This window comes from Diachasma alloeum, unplaced genomic scaffold (genome assembly GCF_001412515.2).
Source record: "Diachasma alloeum isolate Michigan unplaced genomic scaffold, Dall2.0 Dall_scaffold_00696, whole genome shotgun sequence".
Lineage (NCBI taxonomy): Eukaryota > Metazoa > Arthropoda > Insecta > Hymenoptera > Braconidae > Diachasma > Diachasma alloeum.
The window spans coordinates 133327-147784 of record NW_021680828.1 but is presented as its reverse complement, the minus strand read 5'-3'; the positions used below and the strand labels follow the sequence as shown (position 1 = coordinate 147784).

General features: G+C 41.6%; 1 protein-coding gene across 2 annotated transcripts in view; it reads left to right on the top strand.

The window, feature by feature from the left end:
* The first annotated feature begins 760 nt into the window (after positions 1-760).
* The window catches only part of LOC107044242 (probable methylmalonate-semialdehyde dehydrogenase [acylating], mitochondrial), a 133907-nt gene continuing 120209 nt past the window's right edge, over positions 761-14458 (top strand). For both annotated transcript variants that reach the window (XM_015266049.1, XM_015266048.2), the window contains exons 1-2: positions 761-833; positions 6608-6975. In XM_015266049.1, coding sequence (XP_015121535.1) covers positions 797-833; positions 6608-6975 — 405 coding nt within the window. In that variant the 5' untranslated portion in view covers positions 761-796. The remainder of the gene's footprint in view (positions 834-6607; positions 6976-14458) is intronic.

Genomic DNA, 14458 nt, shown 5'->3' with positions numbered 1-14458 from the left:
ACGAAACCTATGGCGATAATGGTGATTGAATGTAGAGAAAAAACGGAGAAAAGATAGCGGAATTTTCGGGAAACCGCGGAAAATCATTTTTTTGAATGAACTTTAGACGCCATTTTCAACTCTCTCTATAGCCGAATTGGTACGTAAAAAATATGTGGTCAATCATTTTTCATGTAGAATTACATATGCCAAGTTGAAAAAAATCGGTGAAGTACACGTGAGGACCATTCTTTGTAAATAAAAACAAAGAAAAAAAATCTATTGCAAGGCTATTTTGATATCGGTTTCTTGAATATCGCTATTTTCGTTAACGATATATCAAGACATCGATTTCTCCTGCCACGATTTTTATCGATGCACAATATGGATATTTTCTCGATATCGAATATTCCCACTTCTTTCAGTCAAATGATTACAAGAGAAATATATATAAGAGTGTAGACTGGATGCGTTTTCTCTGTTTGTATCGACGCTTAGCAACGCTGTTTCTATTCCCTCCTATTTCAATTCTCCACCGAGTTTCATTTCTAGTTTGGTTACTTGCCAAGAAACATTTATAGGTAAGTAAGCTTTCAACTTTGGTTCCCAACAAAAAACGTACCACGAGATTCGATCCTGCGAGAACGTTTCACGACTTTCATTCCGACTTTCGGTCCTGGCTTAAAACCTCATAGTTTCGTTTCATGGCTTGTCTCTGTTAGAAAATTAATATTTGAACGCGTTCCAAGTCTCTGATTTTTTATTATCTTTCTAGCAAGAAATAGCTTCAAATTTGGTGAAAGAAAATGGAAAAACTATGGCTGACGCTGAAGGAGATGTTCTCCGCGGTCTTCGTGAGTAAAGAATAGTATATTTCTAATTTAGGGGGGGAAATAAAGGGTCAGGCCCACTTGCAAAATTACCACCCGAACCGAAGGCGAGGTAAACACGTGGGTAATTGTCCTTTATTTTACCTCCCATGGTTAAAACCGTCTTTTTTACCTAGGCCTAAGCGCTAAGTCAGATTTCTCTTTCGCGAAGTGGAAGGAAAATATATACTTTGCGCCGACTGGGGCGAAATAGTATATTGTGCACCAAGTGTGGAAAGTCATGTTTTCCCCGCTCGAGGCGCACATGCTATTTTCTCACACATCTGCAAATAATAGTACATTGTGCATCAAGGACGGAAAGTCAAGACTTTCCGCCCGAGGTGCACATACGATTTTTTAACATGCCTGCAAAGGAAAGTTCGTATTTTGCTCGTTGATGGGCGGGAGGAAAGTATTAGGTGTATAAATTAATTCTCGGCCTTTTATGGAAAATTCCAACATTTATGTATAAAAAAATGAATACAGATCTAATCTTGAAAATAATCACCGTCATTTTGCACGCATTTCAAGGCTATTTTGATATCGATTTCCCCCATCTATCGGGCAATTCTCGGATTACCCTCGGGCAAGGCTCGGAAGAAAGATGATGGTTTTGACTGGATGAAGTCATCAATGCTTTGCCGGACTTCATCAGGAGATCGAAACTGGGTATCCACCCGGTCATGTTATAGCGTCCGAAAAAGGTGATAGTCAGAAGGCGCAAGGTCTGGAGAATACGTCGCATGTGGGAGAATTGCCCAGCCCAACGTGGAGATAACTTTCAGGGTTTCTTTTGCCGTATGTGGCCGCGCGTTGTCCTGCAGCAAAATCACTTGCCTCGTACCACTACCAGTAAAAGGTTTCTTTTCCTCAATAGCATCACTTAATTTCAGCAGTTGGTCGTGATAATGCTTAGCAGTAACGGTTTCTCCCTGTTCGAGTATCTCACAATAGATTACACCTTTGGAATCCCACCAAATACAAAACAACAATTTTTCCCGTGAATGTTCGGTTTTGCAGTACACGTTGATGGCTCCTCCGGATAAACTCACGACTTTCACCTCTTAGGATTGTCGTAAAATATCCACTTTTCATCCCCAGTCACAATTTTATGTAAAAATCCTTTTTGTTTGAATCTGGTCAGTAGGCACATTGCAATTTCACAGCGTCGACTTTTGTTTTCTGAGGTAAGATCATGTGGCACTCAACGACCTTCCTTCTGTATCCTCCTAATTCTTTTTAAACGCACAGAACTATCTGGCTGAGTCACTCCCAGAGAGAGAGAGAGAGAGAGAGAGAGGGAGAGAGAGAGAGAGAGAGAGAGAGAGAGAGAGAGAGAGAGGGGGGGGGAGAGGGGAAAGGAAGGAAATAAGCACAAGCAATACAAAAGTACAGATGACAGACGGCACTATCAGGTAGCAGAACGAGTCAACAGAGTCCTTCGTGATCACGCACCGAACACCGCAGTTCCCGCTTGAAGGAAGCGGACGTGGGCATCTCCCTTATGTGAGGAGCGATGCTGTTCCAGATTTCAGGACCAGCGACGGCAAGTGTAGCCCTGTACGTATCGGTCCTGAAGCAAGGGTCAATCAAGGCTTGCTGAGCTAAGACATGACGACGCGGTCCGGCAGAACTATAAGTCATGAAGAGATCAGGAAGGTATGTTGGATTGCCGGACCGCAGTACTTGGTACATGATCGAGGCGATGGTAGATGTCCTGTAGCCTGATATCGTTAGCCAGCCAAGGTCCCGCCTGGCATCAGAAATCGGCGCATCACGAGGTAGTCCTGAGATGGACAAAGCGGTAACGCAGAAAAGCCGCGTCGCCATCTTGATCGATCTCCTTCGTGACGATGCCATGGAGGTTTTCAACTAATTCACGGTTACAGAGAATAAAAAAAAAAGATGTTTTGAATGATGTGTTGGTCAAATTTGAAAAATAGTGCTTACCCAAGGCGAACCAAACAGTCGAGAGGTTCAATTGTAACCAAATAGAACAGAAAGAGGCGGAAAATTTTGATTGGTTCCTTACAAATTTGCGTACAGCAGCAATAACGTGTGACTTTGGAGACCAAAAAGACAGTTTCATTCGCGACAGAATAATCTGTGGGATTCGCGACAGAATTTTGTACAAATACTGCTGAGAGAACCAGATATTACATTGGAACGAGTCATTGACATGTGCAGAGTTAATGAAGTGACCGAAAGACAAGTGAGACAACTGCAAGAGAATCGGGATGTGAATGCGTCGATGAAAAACAGAGTGATGAAACCGAGTGAAGAGCGAGAAACCCAAGCAGCAGCTTTTAAGCAGCAGAGAGTTGTTTGTAAATACTGTGGCTACACACACGTACTGAGAAAGTGCCCAGTGTATGGGATGACGTGTGACAAGTGCAAAGGAATAAATCATTTCGCTAAGAAATGCAAAAAACAGCGTTAACGAAGTGACAGGTGAAAATTTCGTGACTGAAAGTGTGAGTGACTATGACAATGACAATTTCGTGATCAGTGAAGTTAGAAAAAACGTAAATGACAATGAAAGAACGTGGTTTGTGGATTTTAAAATCAACGGAAAAGTTATCAAATTCAAAATAGACACGGGTGCTGAAGTTAATATTATCACAAAGAAACTACTGGACGATTTGAAAGTGACAGTGCAAAACACGAAGACGGTGTTGACGTCATTCGATGAATTTGCGTTGCAACCCCTGGGTGAATTGAATCTGCTCTGTTCAAAAAACGTTGGACTTGAGAGAAACTTGAATTTTATTGTTGCAGATGTGTCATCGACCCCACTGCTAGGTCTCCAGAGTTGTAAAGAGCTGCATCTGGTCAAAAGGCTGGATACTGTGACGATAAACATACTCCGAAGTAAACTCGACGACGAGTTGAAAGAGGTTTTCCCTGGCGTAGGAATGCTTCCTTTCGATTATCACATACAATTGTCGCCAGACGCTAAACCAGTCGGGCATGCGCCGAGAAAAATCGCGTTTGCACTGCAAGCAAAACTGAAATCTACGCTCCAAGAGCTAGAAAAACGAGGAATCGTTGCCGAAGTTGACAAACCTACTGAGCGGGTGAGCAGTCTAGTCATTGTAGAGAAGAAAGACGGCTCTCTTCGCATCTGTCCAGACCCGAAAGACCTGAATCAATACGTCATGAGGGAGCACTTCAGGATGCCAACTGTTGAGGATATCGTAGTCTAGATGAACAATATGACAGTTTTCTCAGTGCTGGACATGAGAGATGGTTTCTCGCAAGTAAAACAGGATGAGAAGAGCTCCGATTTGTGTACATTCAATACTCCATTCGGAGGATATAAATTCCGAAGACTTCCATTCGGATAATGTTCATTACCCGAGGTCTTCCAGAAAAGGGTAATGCACACTTTCGGCGATATCAAGGGAGTCTTCATGGTCGCGGATGACTTAATCATCGCGGACACACTCTCCAGAGCATCGTTGAGAGATCCGATACGTGATGACACTGATCTGGATGAGGTGGTACACTCAGTGAGCAAGAATTTGGCTATCACACCGACCAAGAGGGCAGTAATGTAAGAAGCTGCTCGAAGAGACGACGTACTGCAGAAATTAATCCACTACTATCAACACGGCTGGCCAGAATACATTCAGAACGTGACATTCGAGACTCGTCCGTACTGGAATTACCGGTACGATATCTCTGTAAGCGACGGACTGGTCTTCGTGGAAGATCGACTCATCATTCCATCATCGCAAAGGCCGGAGATGCTCAAACAGCTCCACAAGAATCACTTCGGGGAGGAGAAGACTAAGAAGATCACCAAAAGTACACTATTCTGGCCAGGTTTGTCTAAACAAATCGAAGAAATGGTCTCCAGCTGCTTTGTATGTCAACAATTTCGTAGAGTCAGTCAGAAGGAGCCTCTCTAGAGTCATGCCATTCCGCCAAGACCATGGACCAAAGTTGCAACAGATATCCTGGATTTTCGTGGCTGTACATACTTGGTAGTCATTGACTACTTCTCCAAGTGGCTTGAACTTCGAAAAATGTAGAGGAAGACAGCTAGTGAAGTCATTGAGACGATGAAAAAGATATTCTCTCGATTTGGGGTACCAGAGAAGGTGGTATCGCACAACATGCCGTTTGGTAGTGCAGAGTTCCACTCGTTTGCGGTTGAGTGGGACTTTAAGATAACCACGTCAAGTCTTGCATATCCACAATCCAATGGGAGGGCAGAACAGGGAGACCAGATTGGTGAGAATATTCTTCGAAGAGCATCTACGGGTAAAGCGGATTTATCCACGATGTTGCTAGACTATCGGAACACACCGGTGAAAGGCATGACGTCCAGTCCTGCGTAACTGTGTGCTGGCAGAAGACTTCGTACAAAGATTCCCGTGCTAACGAGCAAGCTTAATCCTAAAACTGCACCAAAAACAGGCAACGCAGAAGTTCTACTATGACAGATCAGCCAGACAACTGCCAGAATTAAACGTGGGTGATAAGATTCTCTTGCAGAGACACAATACAGTTGAATCGGCAATGGTGACAGCTAAACATGACGCTCCGAGGTCATTTATTGTGGCTTCCACGGATGGCGGTGAATATCGACGAAACCGTCGTCATCTGCTCAAACTTAAACATGAGCGAAAGTATTATCGTGAAGAGATAATACTTTGAATACCTGAATACCCGGTAGACCTGAACCAATAGACCAACAGAGGTTGCTGGTCAGACTTCGCAAGCTGCTGATATTCCTGATCGTCCTGAGGTTCCGGATTCTCCACCGCTTGCAGTTCAAGTGCCACATGCTGGGCGATCGCCCGTCTCTCAGCCGATTTGCGACCGTCAACTGGTTGACAGCAGTCCAACTTTGCCAAAGGGCCCAGTACTGAAACCTAGGGCCAATCTCAAAGTGCCAACGCGTTTCAAAGACTTTGTTGTTGAAAAATAGTCTATCACTCTTTTATATTTTATTTTGTATTTCAAAGATAAAAGGGGGGATGTGGCAGACGTTAGTTTGAGTTCTATATCCGCTTGGTGCTGCGAGTGACACACACGTACTAGGGGATCTATATATATGTAGTGAGGCAGTTTTCAATGCCGACACTAAACTGAGAATGTAACCTACTATTTTCATGACAATAAATCTGATGATTGCAAGATAACACACTATAAGATACAGTACTCCCTCCCAAGACAGAAAGAATCATTTCTTGTGCTTCAGCGGCAGTTTTTCCAAGTTGGAAGTTGAAAAGAAGGCAGTGCCTCGAGTGCTGCTTGTCGAACGACATTTTTATTCACTATGTTTTTTGAGGTTGTGTTAATCACATCACAATCGGACTTGAGTGGTTTGATAGTTCACAGCTGGTGCTTCAAAACGTTGTTTATTGCGGGGAATCCTTTTTAATTCAAATAGGTGTTCCGATCAATTTAATCTAGGGGCCGAGAATTAATTTATAAACCTAATATGAACTTTCCAGGCAGGGATATGGAAAAAGTTTGTATGTTGCTTCCTGATGAGCGGGAAGAAAGCGAATACTTTCTGCTCAAGGGTGAAAAGTTATTCTCGATGGAGGAAATTACTGACTTACCACCCTTGGGCGGAAAGTAGTCAGTAATTTCCTTGCAAGAGAGCAAGTTTCCACCCTAGAGCGGAAAGTACTTTCCTCCCGCTTGACAGGGAGCAAAGTACGAACTTTCCGTGCAGGGGTGTGAAAAGGATATTTCCATGAAAAAGAATAACTCAAAGATGCAATCATTAAAAATTTCAGAGATCGTTGATGCCTGTGCGGCCATTCCGACTCTTCAGATGGGTGAATCTACTCCAAACGTTGCTACGGATATGGACATAATTTCCTACAGGATCCCTCTGGGTGTAACTGCATCAATCGCTCCATTCAACTTTCCAGCTATGATTCCACTCTGGTCTTTTCCTGTATCTGTTGCCTGTGGGAATGCTACCATTTTGAAGCCTTCTGAAAGAGTTCCGGGGGCCTCTATGATTCTGGCTGACTTATTTACCAAAGCTGGAGCGCCTCCAGGTCTTTTAAATGTTATCCATGGACAGCATGAAGCTGTAAACTTCATTTGTGAACATCCAGACATCAAGGCCGTATCTTTTGTTGGGTCTGATCCCGCTGTGAGTGTTGAAAAATTATTTTTCATACACCTGGACGGAAAGTTCGTACTTTGTTCCCTGATGAGCGGGAGGAAAGTGAGTACTTCCCGCCATCGGGTGGAAAGTACTCACTTTGCTCCCGCTCATCAAAGAACAAAATACGAACTTTCCTTTGCAGGCGTGTTAAAAAATAGTATGTGCACCTCGGGCGGGAAAACATGACTTTTTGCCCTTGATGCACAATATACTATTCTCGACTTTGAACCCCGTAATCCATATAAAGATTGATGCGTCAATGTACGTCTCTTTTCGAAGTTGAATATTTCCGAAAATTACAGCTTTATCGATTTGTCCAAACAGTGCTGTCAAGGCCAATCCCTTGACCTTGATTATTCGTACTTTTCATCATTCTTAGGCTACTGAAAGTTATGAATTGCGTTGCTATTCACCGTGCAACGATGATAGTATCAAAAGAGCCCCGTCCTTGAGAGGTTAAATGCCTATTTTTAGCGCACTGTTTGTGAAACGGCATATTAAGGTTATTTTGTAGTCGTCAAACGCCGCTTGCAGATAGTGTGAAGTAATAATATATGTTAAGGGGGTCTGCGCTTTTCCACAATTTTTATTTCACACGAAAATCAAAGTTACAAATTTGATTTATTTTATTTTATTTTTTATTATCTTTCTACTCGTGAAATAACAAAACTTTTCATCTTCTCGAACTATCTGGAATTAACGATTGGATGATGAAGTTGACGGCCCCCAACTGATTTAATGATTGTACCGGGGCTGATGAGGTTCCAACACATGTGAAATAAGAAAATTCTATATTTTAGTACTCAACGAACATCTGGCACTGTCCCTTAGTGAAATAAATAGGATGAATGAAAAAATTGATGAAATATTTTGCCTTTCCGGATAAGGCCCAATTTTCTCGAGCAAATTCAACACGAAAGTTTGATACAAAAATTGAAAATATTCAAGCTATTATTTTGAGGTTTCTAAGAGCAAGAGATCTGTAGATGTCAAATAAGTGGTGAAAATTTCAAATTGATTAGTGAAAAACTTTTTAAAATATCTATCGAAAAGTTCTGGGAAATTCTTGGAAATTTAGTTCCGAGAAAATCGCCTGTGAACTTCCAGGTGAAGCGGGTTAGGGACTCCCGTGACATAAAGAAAAAGACGTTCAACGTCTAGCACTCTATTCACGGAGATATTATGATACAAAAAAAAATCAAATACTTACACTTAATCAGCAATTCCTGCGCCATATAATGCCCCTTCTTCTTTTTCGAAAAAATCCTGTTCTGCACATTTTCTGAATGTTCTGAATCCCGTTCTGAATTTTTCTGCGACTCTCTTCCGTAGTTTAGTTGCTGATGCACTTGCGAATGATGTGTTACCTACTTTGGTATACTTATTACCACGCAATTTACGTTTTTTCCCTCGCGCATTATTATTGGGACTTGACCGGGATCCTTTTCTGTCCATTATTGTTTCGAGAGTTATGCTACAAAAATCAACTACTCTGTTCGAGCGTTTGGAATAGACTGAAGTCTATTCCAAACCAAATTATCCGGAAAATTCATTGCCAATAAATTTTAAGGTCATTGGTATGAAGACTATCGAATATCAACAGTTTTCCAGAGGAACTCCCCTCCCCTATTATCCAATCTCGCACGTTCCCAACCGAGAGGAACCGCTGAAAGACTCTATTGTTATGTTGCAACCATAGTGCACCTGCCTACCTGTACGCGCTCGGCTTTGGGGCTGTTACTTCGTCAATATTCGGAATTTCAGGAAAATTCTTTTTCTACATTATTTTAGAATAGTAATAGAATGATCAAATGTAAAAAAAATCGATTTTTCGACCCAGGAAAAAGCGAAGACCCCCTTAATTCAAGTGCGATGGGTTTTTCAAGACTGTGGAGTTGGAAGTCCGAGGCGAAGCCGAACGCCGCCAATTATACGAGTTGAAAAATCTGCATTCCACGTGTGTAGAACTATATTGTTTGTGATCTTGCGTTTAGCGAGCGCCGAACTGCATCTTTTTTGGATTACAAGTAAGCGAAAAGGCAATTTTTGGCATGGAATGCACGTGGCAGGAATGGCAAAATAGTATGTTTCGTCATTAGGCTGAAAACGAGGGGGTAATCACTCCAAAAAAACTTGTGCATCAGATTTCAAGATTTCAATATTTCAAGGAATTCACAAATATTTTTTGGGATTTCAAGGGATTTCACGAGATTTCAAGGAAATTCTGAGAAATTAGATATAATTTCAAGCTACTAAATTAAAATTTCAAGATTTCGGAAAGTTTTGAGAGAATTTAACAAACTCATCGACAAAGTATGAGATCAGAACTCGAGTGTTATTTGCTTGATATTTTTGCGCGTTCATTCAATTTTCATGACAAACATTCGAATATATCCCAGATTATAAGAAAAAAAATCTCAAACCTGTGGCTGTCTATGGCAGAGAATGTGGATGAATTTAAAAAAAAAGCTGTATCGAATGAGGTGAATGGCTTTGTCTTATAAATCATTCGCTGAATTCACGTGCTACTCAAGCAAAAGACAGTCAGCGCCGCGCCTTTCTCGTAACAGGCAAGAGTCTTATTTTATGACTTATTTTGCCTGTCAGCTGATCAGCGCCACTCTCTCAGAGAGCGATATCACTGTACAATTTTCGAACTTCAGATATGTTGAAGCATGTCCTGAAATCTAACACGAAATGTGAGAACAATAACTGTGAATGAAAATTCAACAAAATGAATGACAAACAGGTATGTAATTTCGTATGTATTCGAAGTGTAATTACTGAACAGAAAACATTCCCGTGTCAGTCGTCCATTCACAGATATGGGAAGCAACAGTGGCAAATTGTTCCAATGGATATTCTTTGTGACGTATTTTCTTACCTCTGCGGACGGTGAAAAATACGCAGCCCTCAGCGACCAAACAACGAAAAGAAAGTTGGGCGCCAGCACGGGTGAACCGTGCAATTAAAACAACAAATTAAATCGACAATTATTCGAGACAAAAGAACAACCTCCGACAGCTCAGACAACCGCGGTGGCGGCTGGGTTCTCGATACAAATGGTTGTTCTGAAGTTTCCGAAATGACTTGGTTTTCTTATCTAACAAATTATATAAAAAATTCAATAATCCGGGGAATAAATAATTTATTCAATAAACCCCCTTGTTCATTTCAATTCGAATCCCCCCTCAGAAAATTAATAACACAAATATTCAACAAAAGCTAAAGACTCGATACACTAGAAAATCCCTAACCAATGATTAGTCAAAATAATAAAATACTAGTCAGTCAAAAGAATAAGTTCAGTCAAAATTACAAAATCATGAATAAAGTCAAACTGTAGAAATGACTAGCGGAAATAAAGTCAAATAATATCACTGAATGGGAAGTTAATTTTCCGATAGAATATACTGTCAAAATATCCCAAATCGAAGAGGTGACTGACATCGACAGCGGCAACTGAAATTGCCTCGGAACAGACAATACAAAAGGTGACCGCAATCAAGGTCAGATACGAATCACTCGAGCGTTGACAAGACGCTACAATTTCAACTGCCGATGCAATGACGAAATGATACGACAACTTCAAATATCGAAAACAAAAGTAATTACCGAAAATTTCGAATATCAATGTAGTTCTCAAAATCAGTTCAAAACTAAATACATTATTTGAAACGATTTGTTCTACCGATTCCTCATCCGATCGGCAAACAAACCGTTGAAACGAGAGTCAAAATCCGTTCAGAGAAACCACTGAATTCCCGAGATAATCGAACATCTCAAATCACAATATAATATCAAAATCATACGTCCAAATTAAATTATACAAAAGAGCTAACCTCTGCCGAACAGACGATAAGAACTCGCCCCGAAAATCAAAAGACTCTAATGGCGTCACTTCGCCCGACGATAAGCGTCGTCAAAAATTGCACAAGCTAATGAGCGAATTCTAATCGTTATCGATATAAAACAGATACAAAATGATATACAAAATGATATTTCTGGAATTCTTCTTCCGCTCACCACAATCTCCAACGAGTCTAGTCCAGGAGCCAGGGCGAAGGATTCTCCAAATAATCCAAATCCAGTCAACGCTGGTGTCCACAACAAGATGAATTGCTCCGACAGCAAGAGGTTCTCCACAGAACAACAGCTCGCCCGCCACCCAAACGAGAAGTGAGGCTAAAACCCACGCTTCTCCCATGCGTTCGGGACACTTCCCGCCAATCGAACCCCATTGGCCAGGGCCGTTCCATGAGCCGCTCTGATTGGTTGTAACCCAACCAAACCAGACTTATTCTCCAATAAACACTCAGCTGTGTGACAACGTCACCAAAATAGGGAATAAATATCCAATTCCTTTTCCCTTTATTTCGTATCATTACCGGACGTCTAACTTCAGTCCGATAATTTCTCTCGCACTGCCTAAACCATCATTTCCGGTTAGGCGAGGAGATCCAAAAATGGCCTCGCAAATCTCGGCCGATAACTGCCTTCGTCCCGTCACCGTCGACAAATGGCGCCGCCGGTGAACTGCACTCGAGCTATCCCTCCAACGCGGGAACTCGATCCAAATACAAAAGCACCTCTTTTACCACATAACGACTTTCTGGAGTTTCCCCCTTCCCAGCTCCCTGGAGACCTGACGTCCGAGGCTGCCGAAGTCCCTATATGTGGCTCGATACAATAACAAAAAAAAATAAAAAACCAAAGCATTAGTCAGAACCCCAAATAAACCCTTTTGACTCTCGCTTCGCAGTGATGACTTCTCGTCTGGATGGTAAATTTCACCGTTGAACGGTCGAAATAAAATAACACGTTACACCTTATACTCACTATTCGATGTTGTTCATTTCCGCAATTTACCAACACTACTGTTGAAAAATGAGCAAAGCCCGCCAAAACCATTGTATTGATTATTATTGTATATGGTTTATATCCTCTCAATGTCACGAATTGCATGGAAAAATAACAACGATATCTCTTTCATTTTCTAGGACCTGATGGGTGAAATCACTAGAACAGTTAATGATAATTGGTGGGCAATGACAGAGAGAATTTAAAAAATGACAATTTCTGCGTACTTGAAGAATTTGTTGACTATGACTGGATTTGACAATGTCCTTTCCCTGAGATAATTCACACAATAACACATCAAGGATTTGGAGACATTTGCACAAATTGATATGAAAGGATTTTGTGATCCTACCAAATCCTTGAGTGATTATTATTGCCTGCATAGTGCTCGCCCAAGTGAATTTAATATTTTACCTGGGTACAAGTTTTTATTACTCGCACTAGCTGAACACTGTCGTAAATTGTCTGAATAGGATCAAGCCTCTGGATTCATGGAGATTCCACAAACAGACACAAAAACCACGACTTCTGGTAAAAACCACAAGAAGACTGTAAGGCCGGTTGAAAATCCAGAAAGCCTTGATGAGCTCAGGAAGAAAGTATTGTCACAATTGAAGGACCATATTGAGGAAATCATTAACCATAACAAAATCACACTAAAAGAGGGGGCAACTAAAAGGTTTTTAGATATCCAAATAAATGTCAAACTCGAAGAAAGTGGTGAAAACAATGATCCAATGTATGTAGCCAATGCCCAATGCATTTTTTCTGGCGTCATGCAGAAAGCACAAAAGGTTGATAAGCGTTGGATTCTTTCAAATTATTACAAGCATCTCAAGAAGTACCATTCAACTGCGAGCACTCCAGGAAATTTGAAAACATCCCATCGAAAGAGAACGTGTGGCAAATTGGAATCATTTGCTTACAGTTTAACCGAATCGCCAAATTCAGCTACGATGAGTAGTGAGGGTGATCAGAACAATGAACTCAGTCTTGATGATTCTATAGTTGAGAGTGAGCAGAAACGAAGAAGAGCTTCGTCGACATCAAGTTCTCCAACAAGATCAGACTCTTCACAATGTGATACTCGTGATCATGTTTCAAGCAGTGATTATCAGAAGAGGTTGAATTTCCCCGGAGAGCAGAGGTCATAGGGGCGCAGTTTCGCCAGTCTCATCATCAACAGCCCCAACGAAGTTTGAGCGATCCAGAATCGAAATGGAAAATGCAGAAATATTCAAGATTACAGCGACAACATCGTGCTCTAAATAGTAAAACGGATGCTTTGGGTCAGCGAAAAATCACTCAGTATTTCCAAATCCTCAATCATTTTGAAATCTTAGTTGCTCAAGACAGAAAAATTGAAAATTGAAAACCCCTGACGAAAAAGTTATCCTTGAGTATGTGACGTTATGAGTTTTACCCGGAGGTAAAACTCAGTGAATTTTTGTCCTTTTCCGTCATACTATTACTGGCAGTGAGAGGAATCTCCTTCTTCACTACACCTTTACACGTATTCCTGCACTGTAATCTTTTGTATGGTCACTTAATCCTCAGCTAACTTCGGCGGTGAGCTCACGGGGGATTCGCTCACTCGGAGGGATGTTAAGAAAAGTATGAAGGGATATTACCTGGTGATGTTCTAAATAAACACTCGCGTATTTAGTCGGTAAAAGTATGGTATATTAATTGTTGGTTGTTTAAAATACACGACTCGGTTTACTATGGGTTGGTATACACGTGATTAAGGCTCGACTAGGGACTTCGACTCGATTTGTTGGCTGAAGGCCTGAGCTATAGGTCCGATCGACTCTGCTCCTGATCGTCCTCTGGTGCTTCCAGAGTCCTCAAAACTTGGCAAAGCCCCAATTCGCTGAGCTAAGTAGTCACACGGTTTTCTCCACTAACACCATCTCGTGTCATCGTTGACAGAGACTCAAACAGTCAAACAGTTCATCGTTCTGAACTGGACTCCTGAAAAACCGTGGGACTGCTTACCACGGTGTCCAAATGACACCGTGGGATTCCTGACCAGTGTCTGGATGACAGGAAAGAGAAATCATATTTCTCGTTCCCACCATCCAGCATTATATTATTATTTTATATAATTACTAACTAAATCGACGTATTGATCGATCCCAATACGTCACACTCCCCTACTAAAACTATTGTTATCCNTACCTGGTGATGTTCTAAATAAACACTCGCGTATTTAGTCGGTAAAAGTATGGTATATTAATTGTTGGTTGTTTAAAATACACGACTCGGTTTACTATGGGTTGGTATACACGTGATTAAGGCTCGACTAGGGACTTCGACTCGATTTGTTGGCTGAAGGCCTGAGCTATAGGTCCGATCGACTCTGCTCCTGATCGTCCTCTGGTGCTTCCAGAGTCCTCAAAACTTGGCAAAGCCCCAATTCGCTGAGCTAAGTAGTCACACGGTTTTCTCCACTAACACCATCTCGTGTCATCGTTGACAGAGACTCAAACAGTCAAACAGTTCATCGTTCTGAACTGGACTCCTGAAAAACCGTGGGACTGCTTACCACGGTGTCCAAATGACACCGTGGGATTCCTGACCAGTGTCTGGATGACAGGAAAGAGAA